At 37.8% G+C, this 18775-nt stretch overlaps 1 protein-coding gene across 7 annotated transcripts in view; it reads right to left on the bottom strand.

Annotated features, from left to right (window-relative positions):
• The window catches only part of Cbfb (core-binding factor subunit beta), a 51312-nt gene that overhangs the window by 3339 nt on the left and 29198 nt on the right, over positions 1–18775 (bottom strand). For 3 of the 7 annotated variants that reach the window (XM_063247479.1, XM_063247478.1, XM_063247475.1), the window contains 3 exons: positions 17883–17999; positions 10938–11064; positions 2820–2888 (listed from right to left, as the gene is read on the bottom strand). In XM_063247479.1, coding sequence (XP_063103549.1) covers positions 2820–2888; positions 10938–11064; positions 17883–17999 — 313 coding nt within the window. The remainder of the gene's footprint in view (positions 1–2819; positions 2889–10937; positions 11065–17882; positions 18000–18775) is intronic. The other 4 variants (XM_063247480.1, XM_063247476.1, XR_010047007.1 and 1 more) reach the window with 3 other exon arrangements.

The following is an 18775-nucleotide window of genomic DNA, read 5'->3' as shown; positions in this document are numbered from 1 at the left end:
AAAAATTCAAATGTATTTCTTTGTAAGCTCTTACTGTTTCCAAATACTGTTCAGCACTAACTTATGTTTGTATCTAGAACCTGGTTCCCTTGACCCAAGTTTTTAAGGGCAGCTCCACTTTACCTGTTGTTCAGGCAAAAAGCCTTGGAGTTGCCCTGAACATGTCTTTCATACTCAAAAATAAATTCTGATTGTTCAATCTTTAAATATATCCTTAAGCTGAACATTTCTGAATACCTCTACCACTTTCACTTTAGTCCAAGCCACACTCAAGGTTCACCTGGATGTTCTTGTTTTTAGTCAACTGTTAATATACAAACAGGAACTGAAATTAATTGTAATTACCTATACAGTATCTTTAGCTAAAAGGAGTTGTGTATTAATAGCACCCTATTTAGCAAAAATAACAGCTGCTTTACTTTCTTTTGTTTTTTGGTACCAGGTATCAAACTCATGACCTCGCACTTACTGGGCAAGTGCTTGAGCTACTGAGCCAAATCCTTAACCCCTTATTTACTTTCAAATGAACAAAATCCTACACTAATTCTTTCTTTCTTATAAATTTTGATGTATTTCTTTAGCAGATCTGAACTACTTTTGTTAGCAGATTGCATACTGACCAAAGTTTAGTATATTCCATTCAATTAAATATGAACTCAGGTTAAAGTTATTCTCCATGGTTGTAGACCAAAAGAGCTATGTATGAATGTACATGTATCAGAAAAACAATTTATGTTCCATACATAATCAAAGCTAAGTGTGGTGTAAGGACATATCAATTCTGCAGAGTCAGAGATGGTGATACACACATCTAGTTTCAGTCAGTGAAGGTTAGAAAGGGGGTGTGCAATGCGAAACACTTGAGAAAAATCAATCTTTATTGTGTATTTATAAGTCACTAGTAACTTAGGAATAATACTCTTGAAAACAATAGCCGTGCTTCTGGCTTGGATAAGAATAAATTTCAAATTATAATAATGAGATGACAGAACTGGGGATATAGCTCAGCATCACAGTGGCTGCCTGAATTAGATTCCAAGTATCCAAAAAATAAAACAAAACAAAACAGTGAGAGAGAATCAGAGAGAGCGCGAGAGTGCGAGAGAGATGCGACTCCAAATGGGTAACAATCACCAGCAGCTAGAGTTTTTCCTACTGGTTACAGCTGTGGTTTACTTGTTTAAAATATTATACTTGTAGCTGAGCATGTACTATGGAGGATGAGGCAGAAGGACTGTAAAAATGGAGCCCAGTCTGGGCAATTTATTGAGACTCTGTCTAAACAAACAAACAAACAAAAAATGGATAAGACAGAATGGAAAGAGTTAAGAATAGAAACAAAGGAGAAATCTGATGAGTATGAATGGGAACAGAAGAGTGGTAACTGTAAGCCAGGAAAAAATGCTAGGAGGGAAAGTATAGAGGCTGTCATATGGAGGAGACAGACAAAGAAACAGATACAGGTTTGTGAAATAGCTTCCACAGGACAGAAGTTCCACAACTAGATGAGATTCTGATTCTGGCAGATAGCTGGCTGGCTTTCTTTCTTTCTGGTACTGGGAACTGAACTCCGAATCTTGTGCTTGCCAGGCAATGTGCTGTGCTGCTGAGCTATATACATCCCTGGCCCTGGCATTTTCTTATGTAGGGTATTTTAAAAGGAATTTCTTTATGATTAATAAGCCACACTAAATGTCTGCATAGAGGTTCTCTTTACCAACTTAAAGCATCAAGTCCAAAGTTTCTTTCTCTCTAGCCAATCCACACAGGCAAGTGATTCTAACCTTTTATTAACATTATAGTTTTAATATAAAACAGTATTCATCAGCCTCATTCAGGATATGTTTGTTTGACCAGGGATTGAACCCAGTTACATCTTCAGCCCTCCCCCTTCCTTGCCTTTTGGGGACAGAGTCTTGCTGTGTAGCCCAGGCTGGCCTTGAACTCATGGTGATCCTCCGCCCTCAGCTCCCAAATTTTAGGATTATAGGCATGCATCATCACTCTTGACTCCAGCTCTTTTTTTTTAGTTTTGAGTTTTGAGATTGCTAAATCAGTTAGGCTGCGCTTGAACTTGTGGTTCACCTGCTTCAGCCTCCCACAGTGCTGAGATTATGGGCATGTACCACCATACCTAGCTTTCAAAAAAAAAAAAAAATCTATCTTTCAATATAACATCACCTAAAAACATGACAAATCCAATTTCTAGGGGGCAGTTGTGAGATGACTCCAAAGGAGAAAGACAAAGTACAAGCACCAACAATAGCTGAAGTTTTCCCTAGTAACTAGGGCTATACAGAAATAGATAACAACAGGGCTATCCAAATTAGCCTAACTTTTTAGTTGGTCTCTAATCTATTATTATTCAAGTTATCAAAAACAATTTTAAAAAACTTAAGGCCTGAGCACAGTGTTACAGGTCTATAATGTCAGAAGCTAGTGGGCTGAGACAGGAGGATTACAAGATGGAGGCCAGTCTGGGCTCCATTATAAGTTTGAGGCCAGCCTAAACTATATAGCGAGATTCCTGCAAAAAAAAAAAAAAGTGCCAAAGAAAAAACAAAGATGAAAACTTCATGGGAAAAATGTAATTACAAACAGGTGTAATTTAGTGAGTATGTACTATATCCAGATGATGTATTGTTCACTTTGTGTTTGATACTTTCCCCAAATCCATTAAAAAGGTAAAATCTGGGTCAGCAGAAAATTACAAACACCTGTCAGATAAGCAGACTGTAAGGGCTGGTCCAATAGGCATGTTTAAAAAGAAAAGTTCTTAAAAAAGCATTCAACTTCAAGCAGGGAATGGTGACACATACCAGCACTTGGGAGGCTGAGGTGGGAAGGCTGCCACAAATCAAGGCCAGCTTGGGCTACACAGCAAGACCCTGTCTCAAAAAACAACAAAAAGTATTCAACTTCAGGAAAACTTTAAACATAAAGAAATAATGGAAGTCTATACTTTAGGTTTGGGTAACAGTGGCTATGCCACTTTATCTTTGTGGACTTAGGCAAGTTTCTTACCCTCCTGTCCTCAGTTCCTTAAAATGGAGACTCAAGAGACTTATAAGTGCCTAAGAATCAAAGGTACCTGTGCATGTTAGCACACGCTTGCAGTCCCAGCACTGAAGAGGCTGAGGCAGGAGGATTGCCATGACTTCAAGGCCAGACTAGACCATCAAGTCAGTTCGATGCCATCCTGAATTACATAGTGAGATTCCGCCTCAAAAACAAATGAACTAACAAACAAACAAATGAAAACCCCTGCTTATCACTTGCCCAACTTACCTGCATGAACTTTTAGAATAACTTTTCAAAATGTTAAAAAAAAACTACATAATCACTGTATTTCGCAAACACACACTAAAAATTATTAAAAATTTTCTACCTGTAAAAAAACTGTCCGTCCTCCTGAAGGTAAGATTTTTACAAACTAAAACAAGAAGCAAAATATATAAAGTTCATAGTTCTTATGATAGCAAGTAAATCAAGACTCTCTTCCTCCCTTAGTATGACAGCAGTCAAATGTAGCATTCTCTTGCAGTCTCAGTTCACATTCTCAGTTCATTCCCATTTACTGCATTTAAAAAAAAAAAAAAAATCCCAGAAGGGGCCCATATAGACATATTCTGATGATATTTTTCTTACAAAAGAATGAACAATGGTGTAGTTCAGTTAATTTGAAAATTCAAGTCTTTGGGAATTTAAAATAAAGACTTCTTTTTGACCACACAGAATATAAGGTTCCAAAAACATGCAAAATACAAATACAAAAACCACATAAAGCTTTTTGCTTGTTTTTATTTCCAAATGGTTTTCTACATAAAAATTCTATGATTTACTGAATTGTCTTAAGACTTCTTATAGTAAAATATGCAACAATTATGTTTTCCCTGTAACATTAAAAATAACCATTTATTTGTTAACACTTTATTTATTTATTTATTTTTTTGTCTTTTTTGAGACAAGGTCTTGCTGGCCTTGAGCTCACTTCGTAGTCCAGGCTGGTCTCAAACTCACAATGATTGTCCTGCCTCAGCCTCCCAAATGCTGGGATTACAGGAGTGAGTCACCACGCCCTGCTTGTTAACACTTTATAATCTAACTAAAAGAAAGGTACTTCCTAGATAATGACAGAAAATTTCTTTCAGCACCCTGTCCCCTTATAGCTGAATTAAGGGCCATTAGTACTATATTACAGTTAGGTCAAGATGCCAAGCAAATTGAAGATAAGTCTCTAAAAACTGTACTAAGCTGGCTATAGTGGTGCACACCTGTAATTATAGCCCACAGGAGCCTGAGACAGGAGGATCACCTGGGCTACACAGGGAGATGCTGTTTCAAAAAAACCAAAGAAGAAAAGAAACAATATACTAAACAGACTACAGAGTCATCTTCCCAATTCATCTATGACTGAAGCACTAGGTTTGTTGTCTATTAACTTCAATTTTCTGTTGTAAGAACCAAAAAGACATTTGATTATGGAGATGTGTAACTTGAAGAGCGGTCCCACAGGAAATATACAATATTTTTCAATCAAGGAAGGATTCCCAGACAGAAAAGGCACTGGAATACTTCTATACAGTAATGATACCACTGAGCACTGTCTATGATTTTCTTTTTTGGTACTCAGGATTGAACCATGGGTTTTCACACTGAGGTATGGTTCCCCCCAACTCTCCTCCCCACCTTTTTGTTGTAGCACTGAGGACTGAATCCATGACGTTCACAGTACATTATAGTCCCAATCTTTGATTATTTATTTTTGAGATAGGGTCTCACTAAGTTGCTAAATTGTTCAGGATAGACTTGAACTTTGATTTCTTCTATCTTAGTCTCCCAGAGTGCTGGGGCTACAGGTGTGCAACACCACTGCTAGCTTCAAAATCTTGTCTGGCTGTTTTAATAACCAAGTCAATTAATCACTAAACAATCTAGAGGTTTGAGATTTTATTTATTTGGGTATTGGAAGTCAAACTCAGGACACTGGCGGTGTCCAGGCAGCCACTGTGCCACTGAGCTGTATCCCTGGCCCAAACCAATCTAAATAAATAAACAGACTAGAATCTAAAATAGCTTGGCAAATGCTATTTTTTTTTTTTTTAATCAGTCCTGGGGAAGCAACTCACAACTGCGTGCTTGCAAGGCAGGTGCTTATGCTGCTGAGCTAAATCCCCAGCCCCGCAAATGATATCTGGGGATGTTTCCAAGTGGGTCCCCACTCTAAGAACCAGACACTGAGAGGCAGGAACCTGTGAGAGGGGTTTTACAGATAAGACTCGATGAGTTAGGAGTGGTGAGATTACACCTGTAACTCAGCACTCAGGAAGAGATGAGGCAGAAGATTCAGTCAATCTGGGCTACCTAATGAGTTTAAGGGTAGCCTGAACTGCATAGTGAGACCCTGTCTCAAAAACACCACACCACACCACACCACAGATGAGACTCAGGAGAATAACCAACTTTCCCCATGTCAGTCACATGGCAACAAAGCAATGGAGCTAGCATGAAAACCATGTAATCTATTATAAACCTTATGTTCATTCTACTACATTGGCTCCTTACTGGGTTCCCTGAAATCATTCTGAAGACCCTAGAATAGTTTCTACCTCTGCTTCACACAAAATAATGCCTCTGTTATATATATATATATATATTTTTTTTTTTTTTTTTGGTCTTTTTCATTTCTATCGGTACCGGGGATCGAACTCACGACCGCCTGCTTGCAAGGCAGGTGCTTATGCCACTGAGCTAAACCTCCAGCCCCCAACCTCTGTTATATTTTATACACTGGGACTCTTCATAAAATTTCAAATCAAGGAAGATTTTCACATTTTAAGAAACAGCCTTACAAGGGCTGGGGATTTAGCTCAGCTGCATAAGTGCCTGCCTTGCAAGTGCGCAGTTCTAAATTCAATCTCTGGTAAAAGAAACAAACAAAAAACCAGCTTATGTTAGAGAATACAGATAGCAAGTCATTTATGTATGTATGTATGTCTGTCTTTTTTTTTTTTTTTTTTTTTTTGGTCTTTTTCCTTTTTATCGGTACCAGGGATCGAACTCACAACTGCCTGCTTGCAAGACAGGCGCTTATGCCGCTGAGCTAAATCCCCAGCCCTGTATGTATGTCTTTTTGAGACAAGGGCTTGCTAAGGAGTTTAGGCTGGCCTAGAGCTTATTTTGGAGTCCAGATCAGTCTGGAATTTGCAATGATCCTCCTGCCTCAGCCTCCCAAGTGCTGGAGTTACAGGTATGTACCACCATGCCTGGAAACTATGCACTTTTTTTTTTTTTTTTTTGCCTTTATCTTTTTTATCGGTAGCGGGGATCAAATTCACGACTGCCTGCTTGCAAGGCAGGCGCTTATGCCGCCGAGCTAAATCCCCAGCCCCGAAACTATGCACTTTTAAACCAATATATTCTTTTTAAAAACACCCAAAGGTATGATGTTATGCATAGTATTCTGTACTTTTTGAGCAATGTTTTATTGTGCATTAGTGACTTAACAGTGTTTTATCTGGGTTACTAAAATAAATGTTTCTTTACTTCATGATAGGTTTTTGTTTACTAATTTAATGATAATCTTCCATTACCTTTGAAAGTCAAAAGAAAATATTGTACTAGTAACAGACTTTTCTTAGAAAACACACACAAAGAAAATGCTAAACCTTACCATGAGTGATGAATAGCAAATTTTCAAAATTTTACACATGGTAACATACCCAAGGAATTTTATAACTGCTTGTAGATTAAAGACACTGTGAAAATCAAAACTTCTTGAGTCACTAAACAAACAAAGCTCTGCTTCCCACAGTCAGAACCTTAATTTCACATGTAATTCAAATGCTCATGAGCAGTACGATTAAATTTAGTATGGCAGGGCTAGAGGTCTCAGAGGTTATCTAAACAGTGGCAGACATCTCTCTGTGCTGCCAGAATCTCCAGCTTCCAAAGACCATTTTCTAGGTTCCTGCCACCCACGAGCTACCACTGTTCCCTGGCCCTCAACTCCAGTCAGGAATCAGGACCACCCACTAGAAGCAATATTATTCTTTTCTGCCTCAGCTTTTTCTATTCTGGGAAAAATGGTTTCTAACTTCTCCTGGCAGACTTTACTTTTCAGCTTGACCATCTTTACTGGTGGTGTGGAAACTAATTTCTAGCTTCTAGGCTATATTTGCAGAGACCTCCTACTTAGGAAACCATGGTTTAAGTCCTCATTTTTTCTTTCATTAATGAACTATTTGGAGAGCAAGTCAATTTTTCTGGGATTCTCATCAAGTGTAACAAGAATGACAGATTAGATAACACTTGAGTCCACAAAGATATTCAGAATTGAAACACTTTCCTCCACTGCTCTTGCTCTTTTAGAAACAAAGAGGCAAACTGCAAGAAAGTAAGTTGACACCAGAAGTGTTCCTGGGTAAGAAACAACCAGGAAGGGTGGGGGAGGGGGGAAGCAACCAAAGTAGTAAAATGCCCACACAAAGTGCTAAAGATATGCAAACCCTGAAGCCCTGCACGCCACTGCCTGTGTGTGCTCTGTAGACAGATTCCAGTCCTATCTCCTAAATGACAGTTCTCTATGAAAATTGATGTTTCAAATTACTGCTGTGAGGAACTACAGGGTCTTAAATCATTGATGAAAATGTAACTGTTTTCTCTGTGCTCTAGGTCTAATGCAGGGAAAGAGCCCTGATATACTTCAGAGAACTAAAAGGATATTCTTGTTAGCCAGATAATTCAATTAACTGGAATCAGCACCCTGGTAGAGCTTTTAGTGCTAAAGAAGTATGTTAGAAAGCTATTATTTACTGTAGGCATGCATATACTGAGTACCATGCTAAGTGCTTTACAAGCATTTTCCCATTTAATTCTTCCAACAAATTCTATGAGAAAACTGGGGCTTAAAGAAAGAGAGACTGATAAGTGATGGAGCAGACAAAGCAAACCAGACTTGACTACAAAGCTCATGTTCTTGATCACTGGCAGAAAACTGAATAGAAATAATCTATCTGAGCAACAAATTATTTGACACTCCTTAAACACACCCCAAAATGTTTTAAGTACAACACTGTAAGAATCAAACATAAAAATTTAAAACTGAAAAATTTTTAAATAATTAATCTCTGTTTCTGTTTTCTGAGACAGGGTCTTGCTATGTAGTTCAGACTGGCCTTGAACTCATGGTGGTTTTCGAAGCTGCCTTAGCTTCCTGAGTCCTGGGACTGCAGGTGTGTGCTACCATACCCAGCCCAGAAGCCATGGGTTTTTATCTGTTTAGTTTCCAGGCCATAATGCAAATCCCAGCACAACACACTGGGACTTAACTACTTTAGTACTTAAAATAATCCATCAAATTGTAAACTTTGAAAATTTTTGCAGAGACCATTCATAGGCATTATTTACTTCATTCCACAGGATGCGCTATCATTCTAGTGCACAGACAGCCAGGACAGAAGCTGTCATCTGAAGATGTACATGTAGTTAACAACTAAACACAATATGAAAACACTGTGATAGATAATGTGCGATGACACAAAAATCAGGGGTTCATCTCATGGGATCTCAATAAAGGATAGTCATGTTCATAGTTGTTTCAACATAATTTTCATTAATACTACAGTGCTACGGAAACTACAAAGTGGAAGGGCTAATTACAAGCAAGAAGATGGAAAGTGGTTGAAATAAATTAAGCTGCACCTTGATGAAAAGTTAAAAAAATACATTCTATACACCAAAGTATAACTAGCATGAGCAAAAAGGGTCAGAAATATAAGGTAACACATACATTATAATTACACTTAAAACCTTCAATTTTAAAATACAGAATGAAAGAAAATGGCATAGAATCCTGATCACAAGAATTGTAAAAGCTTTAAAGAAAAAAAAAAAAAAAAAAAAAAAGAATGCTATACATATCCCTCCTATATTATTCTCCTGGGGACATTCTTAGTTGTTATTAGCCCATTAGATAAATTAACTTATTGACAAAAGGATTTATCGATCACTAAAAGTTTTATCTAATATATCAACCACTAAATAGACTTGATTGTATGTTTGTTCTAAATAGGTATATTTATAACACAACACAAAAAAGAAATAACAACAAGTTGGTGTCACACATTCTAAAGTGCTTTGAAATGTATTTACTTAATCCTTGCAATGATCTACGAGATAGTCACAATTATCCTATCTTATAGCTGAGGAAACTCAGTCACAAAAGGTCAAGTTGTACAAAGTGACAAAGTGGCATAGCTAGACTCATTCTCAGTGCCTCTCAAGCATGGGTTCTTAACAACTGTTTCTGTGTACACATAAAAATGTAACACACTTTATGCTAATACAGAACAATGTATATATAGGTTTGTCCTTAAAAAGCAATGTTCTGTATTATGTAACTCCCATGTTTAAATTTTTGAACTGTAAAGTACATAACCATAAAAATTACCATTTTAACAAGTTTTAAGTGTACAGTTCAATAGTGTTGTATTTACGTGACTACTTTCTAGAACACTTCACCTTGCAAAATTAAGTCTATATCCTTAAGCAACCATTCCGATTTTATCTGGCAACCACCATTCTGCTCTCTGCAGCTCAGAAATTTGACTACCTTTGGTACACTTTGTTTTGGTCCACTGGGGGTTGAACCTGGGGCCTTGGCACTGAGCTATATACCCAGCTTTTCTATATTTTGAGACAGGATCTTGCTACATCACTAAGTTGCGCACAATGGCTCTAATAATGATCCTTCTGCCTTAGCCTCCCAACGTACTGGGATGACAGGTTGGTACTACTGTGCCTAGCTCTAATACAAACTAAAATTTTTTTGGTAAGTTCAGGTACTAGGGATTGAACCCAAGTTGCTCAGTCACTAAGCTAATATTGCACCCCTCTTACTCTCTGGCAGTTTTGAGGATTGAACCCAGGACCTTCATATTGACATTATATTTCTAGCCCCTTTCAAGTACACATGTATTTTTATAGTGAGACAGGGTCTTACTAAGCCACTAAATTGCTTAAGCTGTGCTCAAAGCTGTGACGCTTTTGTCTCAGCTTCCCAGAGTTTTAGGATTACAGGCATACAACTCCTACATGCAGTCTGTATTTCTCAACAATTTGTGTATTATTGAAATATCAATTTTTAAAGTATGGCACAATTTTTTTTTGGTACTGGGGATCGAACTTATGACCTCACACTTGCCGGACAGGTGCTTATGCCGCTGAGCTAAACCCCCTGGAAGTAGGGTACAATTTTATGTAGAAAAAATTTAAATGTATACATTAATTAAAAGATATCCAATATAGCCTGGCTATCTGGAAGGCTGAGGTCAAAGGACTGCAGTTGAGACTAAGCCACATCTCAAAATTAAAAGGGCTGTGGCACAGTTAGAAGTAGTACTCTTGCCTAACATGTGAAGCCCCTGTGTTCGAATCCCAGATCCACAAAAAATAAGACATCAAATTTAAAAATTGGGTAAGACTAAATTTCAGTGTCTAACTGGGTGTAGTGGTGCATGCCTGTAACCCTAACACTCAGGAGGCAGGAGAATTGCCGTAAGCTTAAGGCCAGCCTGGGATGCACAGTGAGCTGGAACTAGAACTATATATAGCAAGGCCCTGTCTCAAAAAAACCCAAAGATTCTAAACAATGTTTCAATTTTTACAACTAATCTGAAAAAATAATTAGAAAAAGAGATAAGATATTTGGATCAATGAATTTAAAAAATACATACTTTATAGTAAATTACTTTTATGGAGACCAATAAATGAGTTCATGTGCAATCTTACAATTGGAATAAGTTTCTTTGGAGTAATTGCATTTAATAAATACAAACTAACCAAGTACAATTTTTAAAAGTGCAAGATAAAGTATTAAAAGACATTATGCACAAACATCACAAACATAGCCTGAGAGTTTTGGGGAAAGTACTAACCAGTTACTGCCAGCAGCTGTGAAACTCTCACCTCCATTTCCTCCCGATGAGACCTGTCTCTATCTTCAAATTCACGTGTCCTTCTCCGAGCCTCTTCAAAGGCCTGTTGTGCTAATGCATCTTCCTGCTGTCAGAATACATAAAATGCCTATTTTAATTTTGATTTATAATAAAATTTAAAATTTGGGGATGTTTTACTTTCTGAAGGAAACAGCAGTATTTGTAAGTATCAACATACTCAGACCCCAAAAATAAAAATTTGGGTGTGCTTTTAAAAGAAATTTCAAATTAGTAGTCATGTTTTATTATAGTCTAACTGAAAACCCTTTCCTCTTTTTTTTCCTTACCTTAATCCTTCTCATCAACATAAAATTCTGATCAACTCAATATTTAAACCATAGAAGTACAAAAAAAATGTCAATATGCCTATCATTTGGGATAAGAAAGCCTTTTTCTGTTACACAAAAGCTATAAAAGTTAAAGAGAAGATTAACATAACTATATGGACGCTAGAAACTTCTACACGTGTGCATACGCACAAACAAAAAACCAAATAAAATTAAGGCAAAGGGGAAAAATTTGTAACATATAACAATTCTACCCTAATTTTTTCTTGGTTAGTTACTAAAGATCCATACATGAAGGAACCCAGATGTAGGTAAACTCATTTTTAAAAAGGCAGCTACTAGGGGCTGGGGATTTAGCTCAGCGGCATAAGTGCCTACCTTGCAAGCAGGCAGTCGTGAGTTCGATCCCTAGTACTGATAAAAAGGAAAAAGACCAAAAAAAAAGGCAGATACTTCTTTGACATTTCACTCTCTCTTTGTCTCCAGAGTCAATTAACCTTTAACATCCACTGACCATCCACACAATGTTGGGCTTTTTAGTCCCCTTTTCATTTCTAGAAACATTTTCATCATCTTTCACTGCAACTTCTCCCACTCACCATCAGTGTCTATTTTCCAAAACATAATCTGGTAACTCGCCCTCCCATTAAAAAAAAAAAAGCTCTCCTATTCTTTTTCATTTTTATCGGTACCGGGGATCGAGCTCACGACCGCCTGCTTGCAAGGCAGGTGCTTATGCTGCTGAGCTAAACCCCCAGCCCCCAGCTCTCCTATTCTTTACCACACAGGATTTTCAATTGCTGCAGTCACATTTTTTTTTTTTTTTTTTTGGACCAAGAATCAAATTCAGGATCTTGTGCTTGCCAAGCAGGTGCTTATGCCACTGAGCTATATCCCCCACTCAGGCATAATGCTTCTTTCTCCTTCGTCTTTTTTCCCCCCATCCAGTGCTTGGGGCATTCTACCACTAGCTATACATTTTTTCAGCTCTTTTTGAGACAGAATTGCACTAAACTGCTAAGGCTAGCCTCAAACCTGTGATTCTGGTTCAGCCTTTTGAGTAGCTGAGATTATAGACTTGAATCACTATGCCTATCTTGCAGTCACTTACTTATGAATGTGTACTAGAATTTTCAATAGTACCCTTGAAGAAACTAAAAGATCTAAAACAATCCCACAAACATCAATATTCACTTTCCTAGAGACACTCTGTAAAAGGGTGGACATATGACTTACTGTTAATGAGATTGTAAGTACAAGTAACCTAATGGTGCTTCGAAGACAGTCACTTAAAAAACATTTCACCATCCCTTTTCCCTGAGAATAGCTGCAATGCCCAGAGATGCAGCAGCCATCCTGCAGTCATAATGAAGATGTAGTCACTTGCTGGGCCTGGCACAGCAGGAGAATGGGAAGATGGGGGCTCTGATTATTTAAGTGTTACAATAGGTCTGGACTGTGTACTGCTGAATATTTTGCTCTATACACTAACCCTTTTGTCAGTAGTTAGTAGAGTTTTTTAATACTTACACAGTTTTCAGGGACACAATGTCTATAACACAGAACTGAAAGATGTAATCAAACTGCTATTCTTGGGGCTAAGGATGCAGCTCAGTGATAAGAGTTCTTGCCTTACCTGTAGGTCTAATCCAAGCACCACAAAAATACAAAACAAAACCCAAACCAAACAAAAACAAAATAAAAAGAACATTCTTACCATGTGCTCAATAGCTTTAGAATCCAGAGCAAGTGTATCCTATCTCTAAGCTTCAGTACACTCACATGTAAAATGGGCACAGTAATTTTTTACAAAAACACTGTAAAGATTAAATTAAATGACAAAAACTACTTAGCATTATAGATAGTAGCATTAAATAAGTGCTATTATTTACAAGCACTTATGGACATATAAATTCACACACTTGACTATAAATATCATTACATATAACTATTATATTCCCAGAATGTATCATACAAATCAGGGACATCTGTTCCAATAAGGCAGATGGGACATAAAATCAACAAATCAACATAAAACTGTCAACCGTGGTTAAGTACAATAGTGGAGTATGAGAGGCTAAAATGTGGGAATATAACAAGATATCTAATTCCCTAAGAAAATTATTAGCCACAAATATATATTCTAACAATGCTCATGGATATTTTTCACTAAAAGAATAAAAAGTACTACTAATTTTGACAGTAAAACAAGAGATTTGATAGCCCTCTACTTTCTCATTCCAACTTGTCTTGGTGACAAATGAGATGCACGTATAGTGAACACAATGCACACTTTCACAAATGGTCAAATCAGAAAGATGATGTGCAATTAATTACCAGTGTCATCCTGATCTTTCCATTTCCAAAGTAAGTAGAGTATCTTCCCTGTCAAGGACAGCTTTTGCTGCTTTCACTATCTGCTACCTATTAAGTAGAGTAATATTTAGGGACCCAGCCTGAAGTGATAACAACAGGGGTATTCTAGTCCTCACCAGCTTGTCATACCAACCTGTTACTCCATGCTTTATATCACAACCTGCATAAAGCAGCAGGTAGAATCAACATAAATCATAGCCGGGTGTCTATGAAACCCATGTGGAAAATAAAGGAACAGACCTATCAAAAGACCTCATACAGAATATTCTGACCATTCTTGCTAATTTTATTTTTATTGTATTGGTTGCCTACCCAGCTCCCACTCTCCAAAACAAAACAAACTACAGATATTTTCTGCTCTATGGAGATCAGAATATTACATGAAAACCAAAAGCAATCTGCTGAAGTATCAGTATCTACTTCAAAGGCAGTAATTTAACATGTACAGCTGCAAATGGTGCTTTTAACTCACCACTGCAGCACATAACCTTAAATTCAAATCAAATGACTCAAATTAATTTTATCCACATTCTTAGGCACATAAAAAAGCAAAGTTATTTATATGCTACCTTCATTAACAGGAAAACCTTACAAACTGCTAAAGGACACCCATTCTGTATCAGATACTTTGTTGGTAGAACACATATTTCTGAAAGAGTTAGGATTTTGGGTTTTTTGGGGGGATCGAACTCACACCCTCATGCTTGGCAGGTGAGCACTTATGCCACTGAGCTAAATCCTCAGCCCCAGAGTTAGGATTCTTTACCAATTTCAAAATCACGGAGCAAGGATTCTTTCAAATTTTGAAGGTAGACACGGTGAAATACAGCTGTAATTTCAGCATTCTGGGATGATAATGCAGGAGGTTTGCAAATTCAAGGCTCACTTGGGCAACTGAGGGAGCTGTCTCAAAATAAAAGATACAGGAAGAGGAGAGCAGTCAGGAGAGAGTGCTTGCCTAGTATGTGTAAGACCTGGGTGTGAGCCCTAGCACCAAAGGTGTGTGCGTGTGTGTTGAAAGGGGGGAGGGGGAGTGGCTGTGTCAGAGCAATCATGGGTCTGATTCCCAGTACCAGTCCTCTCCTCAAATTTCAACTTTGAATCTTAATTTTTTTACTAGGAAGATGGGTTTATTTAATTTAAGCTACTGGGGATTGAACCAGGACCTTTGGGTTGAACTACAGTCCAGTACTTTTTTATTCTGAGACTGATTCTTGCTAAATTGTTGTGAAGTGTTTTATTTTTTGATATCTTTTATTTTTGTGGTACTTGAGATTAAACTTACAGTTATCATAAATGGTAGCCAAGTATTGTACCACTGGGTTATATGCCCAGCCCTTTTAACTTTTTAATTTTAAGACAAGGTCTTGCTAAATTGCCCAGGCTGGTCTAGTTTTTGACTCTCCTGCTTTCAGCCTCCTAATTACAGCAGTGTGCCACCACAACTGGCTTTTTTTTTTTGATCGCTCGATAAGAAAAAATTCTTATCTCTATCTATGGATATTTCAAATATGGGAAAAGACAATAAAGAAGTTACAGGAAGTTCTTTTTATTTTTGTCATTATGTTTAAACTTTATTAAGAAGATGAACATTAATTAAAAGACAGCAACACCTGGTGCTTTTTACATTTTCTTCCAACGTTTTGAATACATCATCAGTTACCTTTAAGTCTCCATGATCTCAAAAAGAATTCAGCTGTTAAGCTCATGTAACTTCCTTGTATATGAAAAGTCCTTGCAGCTCCAGTTATTTTCTCTGTCCTTTAATAGATTAATTATGATTCATCTGGATGTGGATTTCTTTGTGTTTATTCTAATTAGAGTCCACTAGGTTTTTGTGTAATGTAGAATAATATCTGACATTGAATTTGGGAGTTTTTAATACACTATTTTTTCCAAGCCCCACTCCATTCTTTTTATTATCAGCAATTATCAATTATACAGAATAAGGGGTTTCATTGTGACTTCATTATTATTATTATTTTTTTATTTTTTCTTGAGACAGGGTCTCTTTACATAATTCAGGCTGGCCTCATTTCCCAACTCCTGTAATTACAGGCATGTGCCACATCTCACTTGGTTTTGGTTTTCTGAGATAGGGTCTTGTTATGTAGTTCAGGCTGGCCTTGAACTCACTTTGCGAACCAGGTTCATCTTTCTGTCTCAGCCTCCAAGTGCTGGGATTTTAACATGTCCACCGTATATGGCTCTCATTATTTCTTTTTTTTTTTTAACTTTTTTTTTTTTTTTGTCTTTTTCGTTTTCATCGGTACCAGGGATCGAACTCACGACTGCCTGCTTGCAAGGCAGGCGCTTATGCCACTGAGCTAAATCCCCAGCCCCTCTCATTATTTCTTAAAATATGTATTTTTTTTTTTTTTTTTTTGCCTTTCTACCTCCTCTCCTTCTGGACTTTCATTACACTAGTAGTATGTGCTGGGTGTTCCACAGGTCTCATGGACTATTTTTCTTATTTTTTCTTTTTGTTCTTCAGGCCAGGTAATTTCTATTAATGTATCTTCAAGTTCACTAATTTTTCTGTGAACTGATACCTGTTTTTAAATCTAGACTTTTTATTTAATTCTTTTTATAATTTAGACCTCTTGCCAGGTATGGAAGCGGAGGCAAGAGGATTGCAAGTTTGATTCCAGCCAGGGCAACTTAGTAGTTTAGTGATACCTTGTCTAAACATAAATAACAAATAGGAATGGAGATGTAGTTCAGGTGCAAAGACTCTGGATTTAATCCCCAGTACTGCAAACACCAAAACAACATGAAACCTATGGATTTTGTCTATTCATAGAGCTACTGTCATCATAAATTCCTTAAATCTTTAAAGGAAAGACTTTTCCTTTAGTCCTTTGAACATATTTAAAGTTAACTTCTCTGAAAACTTTGTCTCTCAGAACCAACATTTGGGTCTCTCAAAGAGAAGGGACATAGGTCAGTGGTAAAGCACTTGCCTTGTGTACTGTCTGCTCTTTATTCTGTATACGAATCACACTTTCAAAATGTTTGTTTGCATTTTTATAATTTTTTGTTGGTAACTGGAAACTTCAAATAATACACTTAATAACTCTGATTTCTGCATCGAGCTGTTTGGTGCTTTTTGTTTAGTGTATTGCATAGACTAGATGCTGAAATCACTGCTAAGTTGATGCTGCTTTTCCTTTCTTTTTAAGGCTTGCTTTTGTGGAGGTTACTCCTATGTCTGCACAGTTAAGCTATCATGTCAGCCAGTGCTTGGCCAGAGGTTCCACTTAAATATCTTGAACCAGTAGGCTTCTGTCCTTTGCCACTGCTTCTGTGGATATCAGGAGAGAATGCTTTCAAAGTTCAAGGAGTTTTCCAGTTACTCTGTGCTTAGCTAGGGACTAGAAGCTTGCAAAGATCCTGTATGTTTCCTTTATAGCAGGTATAGTTTTGCATGTGTACACCTAAACCAGAGAAAATATCTTCTTAGTACAGCCACTTTAGTTAACTCTTTCCTTAGATCTCCTTGATAAAATTCTGGCCGAACTGCCTTTTTATTGTTTTCTATAACATTAGCTTTACGAAACTGTCAATGAGACCTTTGCTGTTTTCCACATTAGCCTTGGGCATGGTTTTTTTCCCCCGAGCTCTGCTCTAAGTAAAGTCAGTCCTAACAGGACAGCAGACTAACCAGCCTTTAGAGCTTACTCAGTGTAAAAACTGAGGGACCACACAACTGGGGAAGGGATGGCAGCAGCTCTTGACTTTTAGAATGCCACACACAGATTGTCACTGATCCTACTAAAATTAACAGCTCTGACTGAATAAATGCCTCTCAATTTGTATGACTTGGTTAATATCCAAAAACCTTAAATAAATATTTTAATTTTTTAAAACAGTATTTTCCCAGTTTATTCATGATTTTTGGAGAGGAGATTTGCTAAGCTCCTTATTTAGACATTCCAAAAGTATTATTCTCACAATGTTCTAATGATCAAGGGCAGACATTACTGGACTTTTAAGTCTCCATCAAGTAAATTCAATAAAATTTAGTATCACGAAAGGTAAAATTTTCCAAAAATAAGGACAAGAATGTGGATCTCGATATTTTCAGGATTCCTCGATACTGCTCAAATGTAATACATTCTACATTTACCCCTAAAGACTATGTAAAATTGGTTCCCAGAAAACGACAAGATTAGAGGCTACATAAAACAAGTAGGCTCAGCAAAGCCTGTTATCACCCTACCTGGGCTCGTTCTTCATCAAATTCCAGGCAGCCCATACCATCCAGTCTCTGGAGATCAATCCAGCCTTTCCATATAACACAGACTCCATTCAGAATCATGGGCGCTTTTAAGTATACCTGAGACAGAAAAGAGATATTCAAACCATTAAAAAGCCATTAGGTACATGAAAATCAAAGTATTAGCTTACTTATTTTTACCTCACAGTTTTTATTTTAAAAAGATGAGTTATAAAATTAAAAACCACGAGGACTTCAGAGAACATGGCGGGCAGGTAGCAGCAGCTACGGAGGCTCTCTGAAAGACCCAGTTTACAACTCAGGAATGGTGCGAAGTAAGCAATCATAAGCAAGAGGAGATATGCCCTGCTGATCCAAGAATGAACTGGGCTGAGAGAAACCAACTGGAAACGCAATCCTCGTGCTATAACAGGAACAGAAAAGCCTCAGTGTGGAAGCTAGAGCTGCGCCATTGGAAACCGTGATTTGCTGCGTCTGCATCGGCTCGGCATGGAGAGAGACGTGTGAAAGCTCTGAGAACGGGAATCGGTGAATGGAGTTGAAAGCAATATGGGCGGGGAGCTGTGCATCGACCTGCGGTGAGTGAGAGAAACTGGGACTCTTCCACTGTCTAGGAGACTCCAACAGAGGACATTCTGGGACTGGGCAGACTTGCGGGAACAGGGCGCTGTAGTGACTTCAGTCACGTATCCCCCTCTCAAGTGGGATTGGTGAGCAGTGCCTAGCCTACGTGACGCTGCTAGCTGAGACCCAGTAAGCTAGCACAGCCCAGGTCCCCAGCGCTTGAAGGTAGGTTGACCTGGAGGGGCAGCCCCTCATAGGCTGCCTGGTCTGCAACTTTCTGGTGCGCTGTGGTGGGCGGTAACACCTAGCCG

The sequence above is a fragment of the Cavia porcellus genome, unplaced genomic scaffold, assembly GCF_034190915.1.
Source record: "Cavia porcellus strain 051 isolate PalLab524CR breed Dunkin Hartley unplaced genomic scaffold, mCavPor4.1 scaffold_4, whole genome shotgun sequence".
In the NCBI taxonomy this organism is placed as follows: Eukaryota; Metazoa; Chordata; class Mammalia; order Rodentia; family Caviidae; genus Cavia; species Cavia porcellus.
Note: the sequence above shows the minus strand (reverse complement) of the source record. Positions and strands in the feature narration are given on the sequence as shown.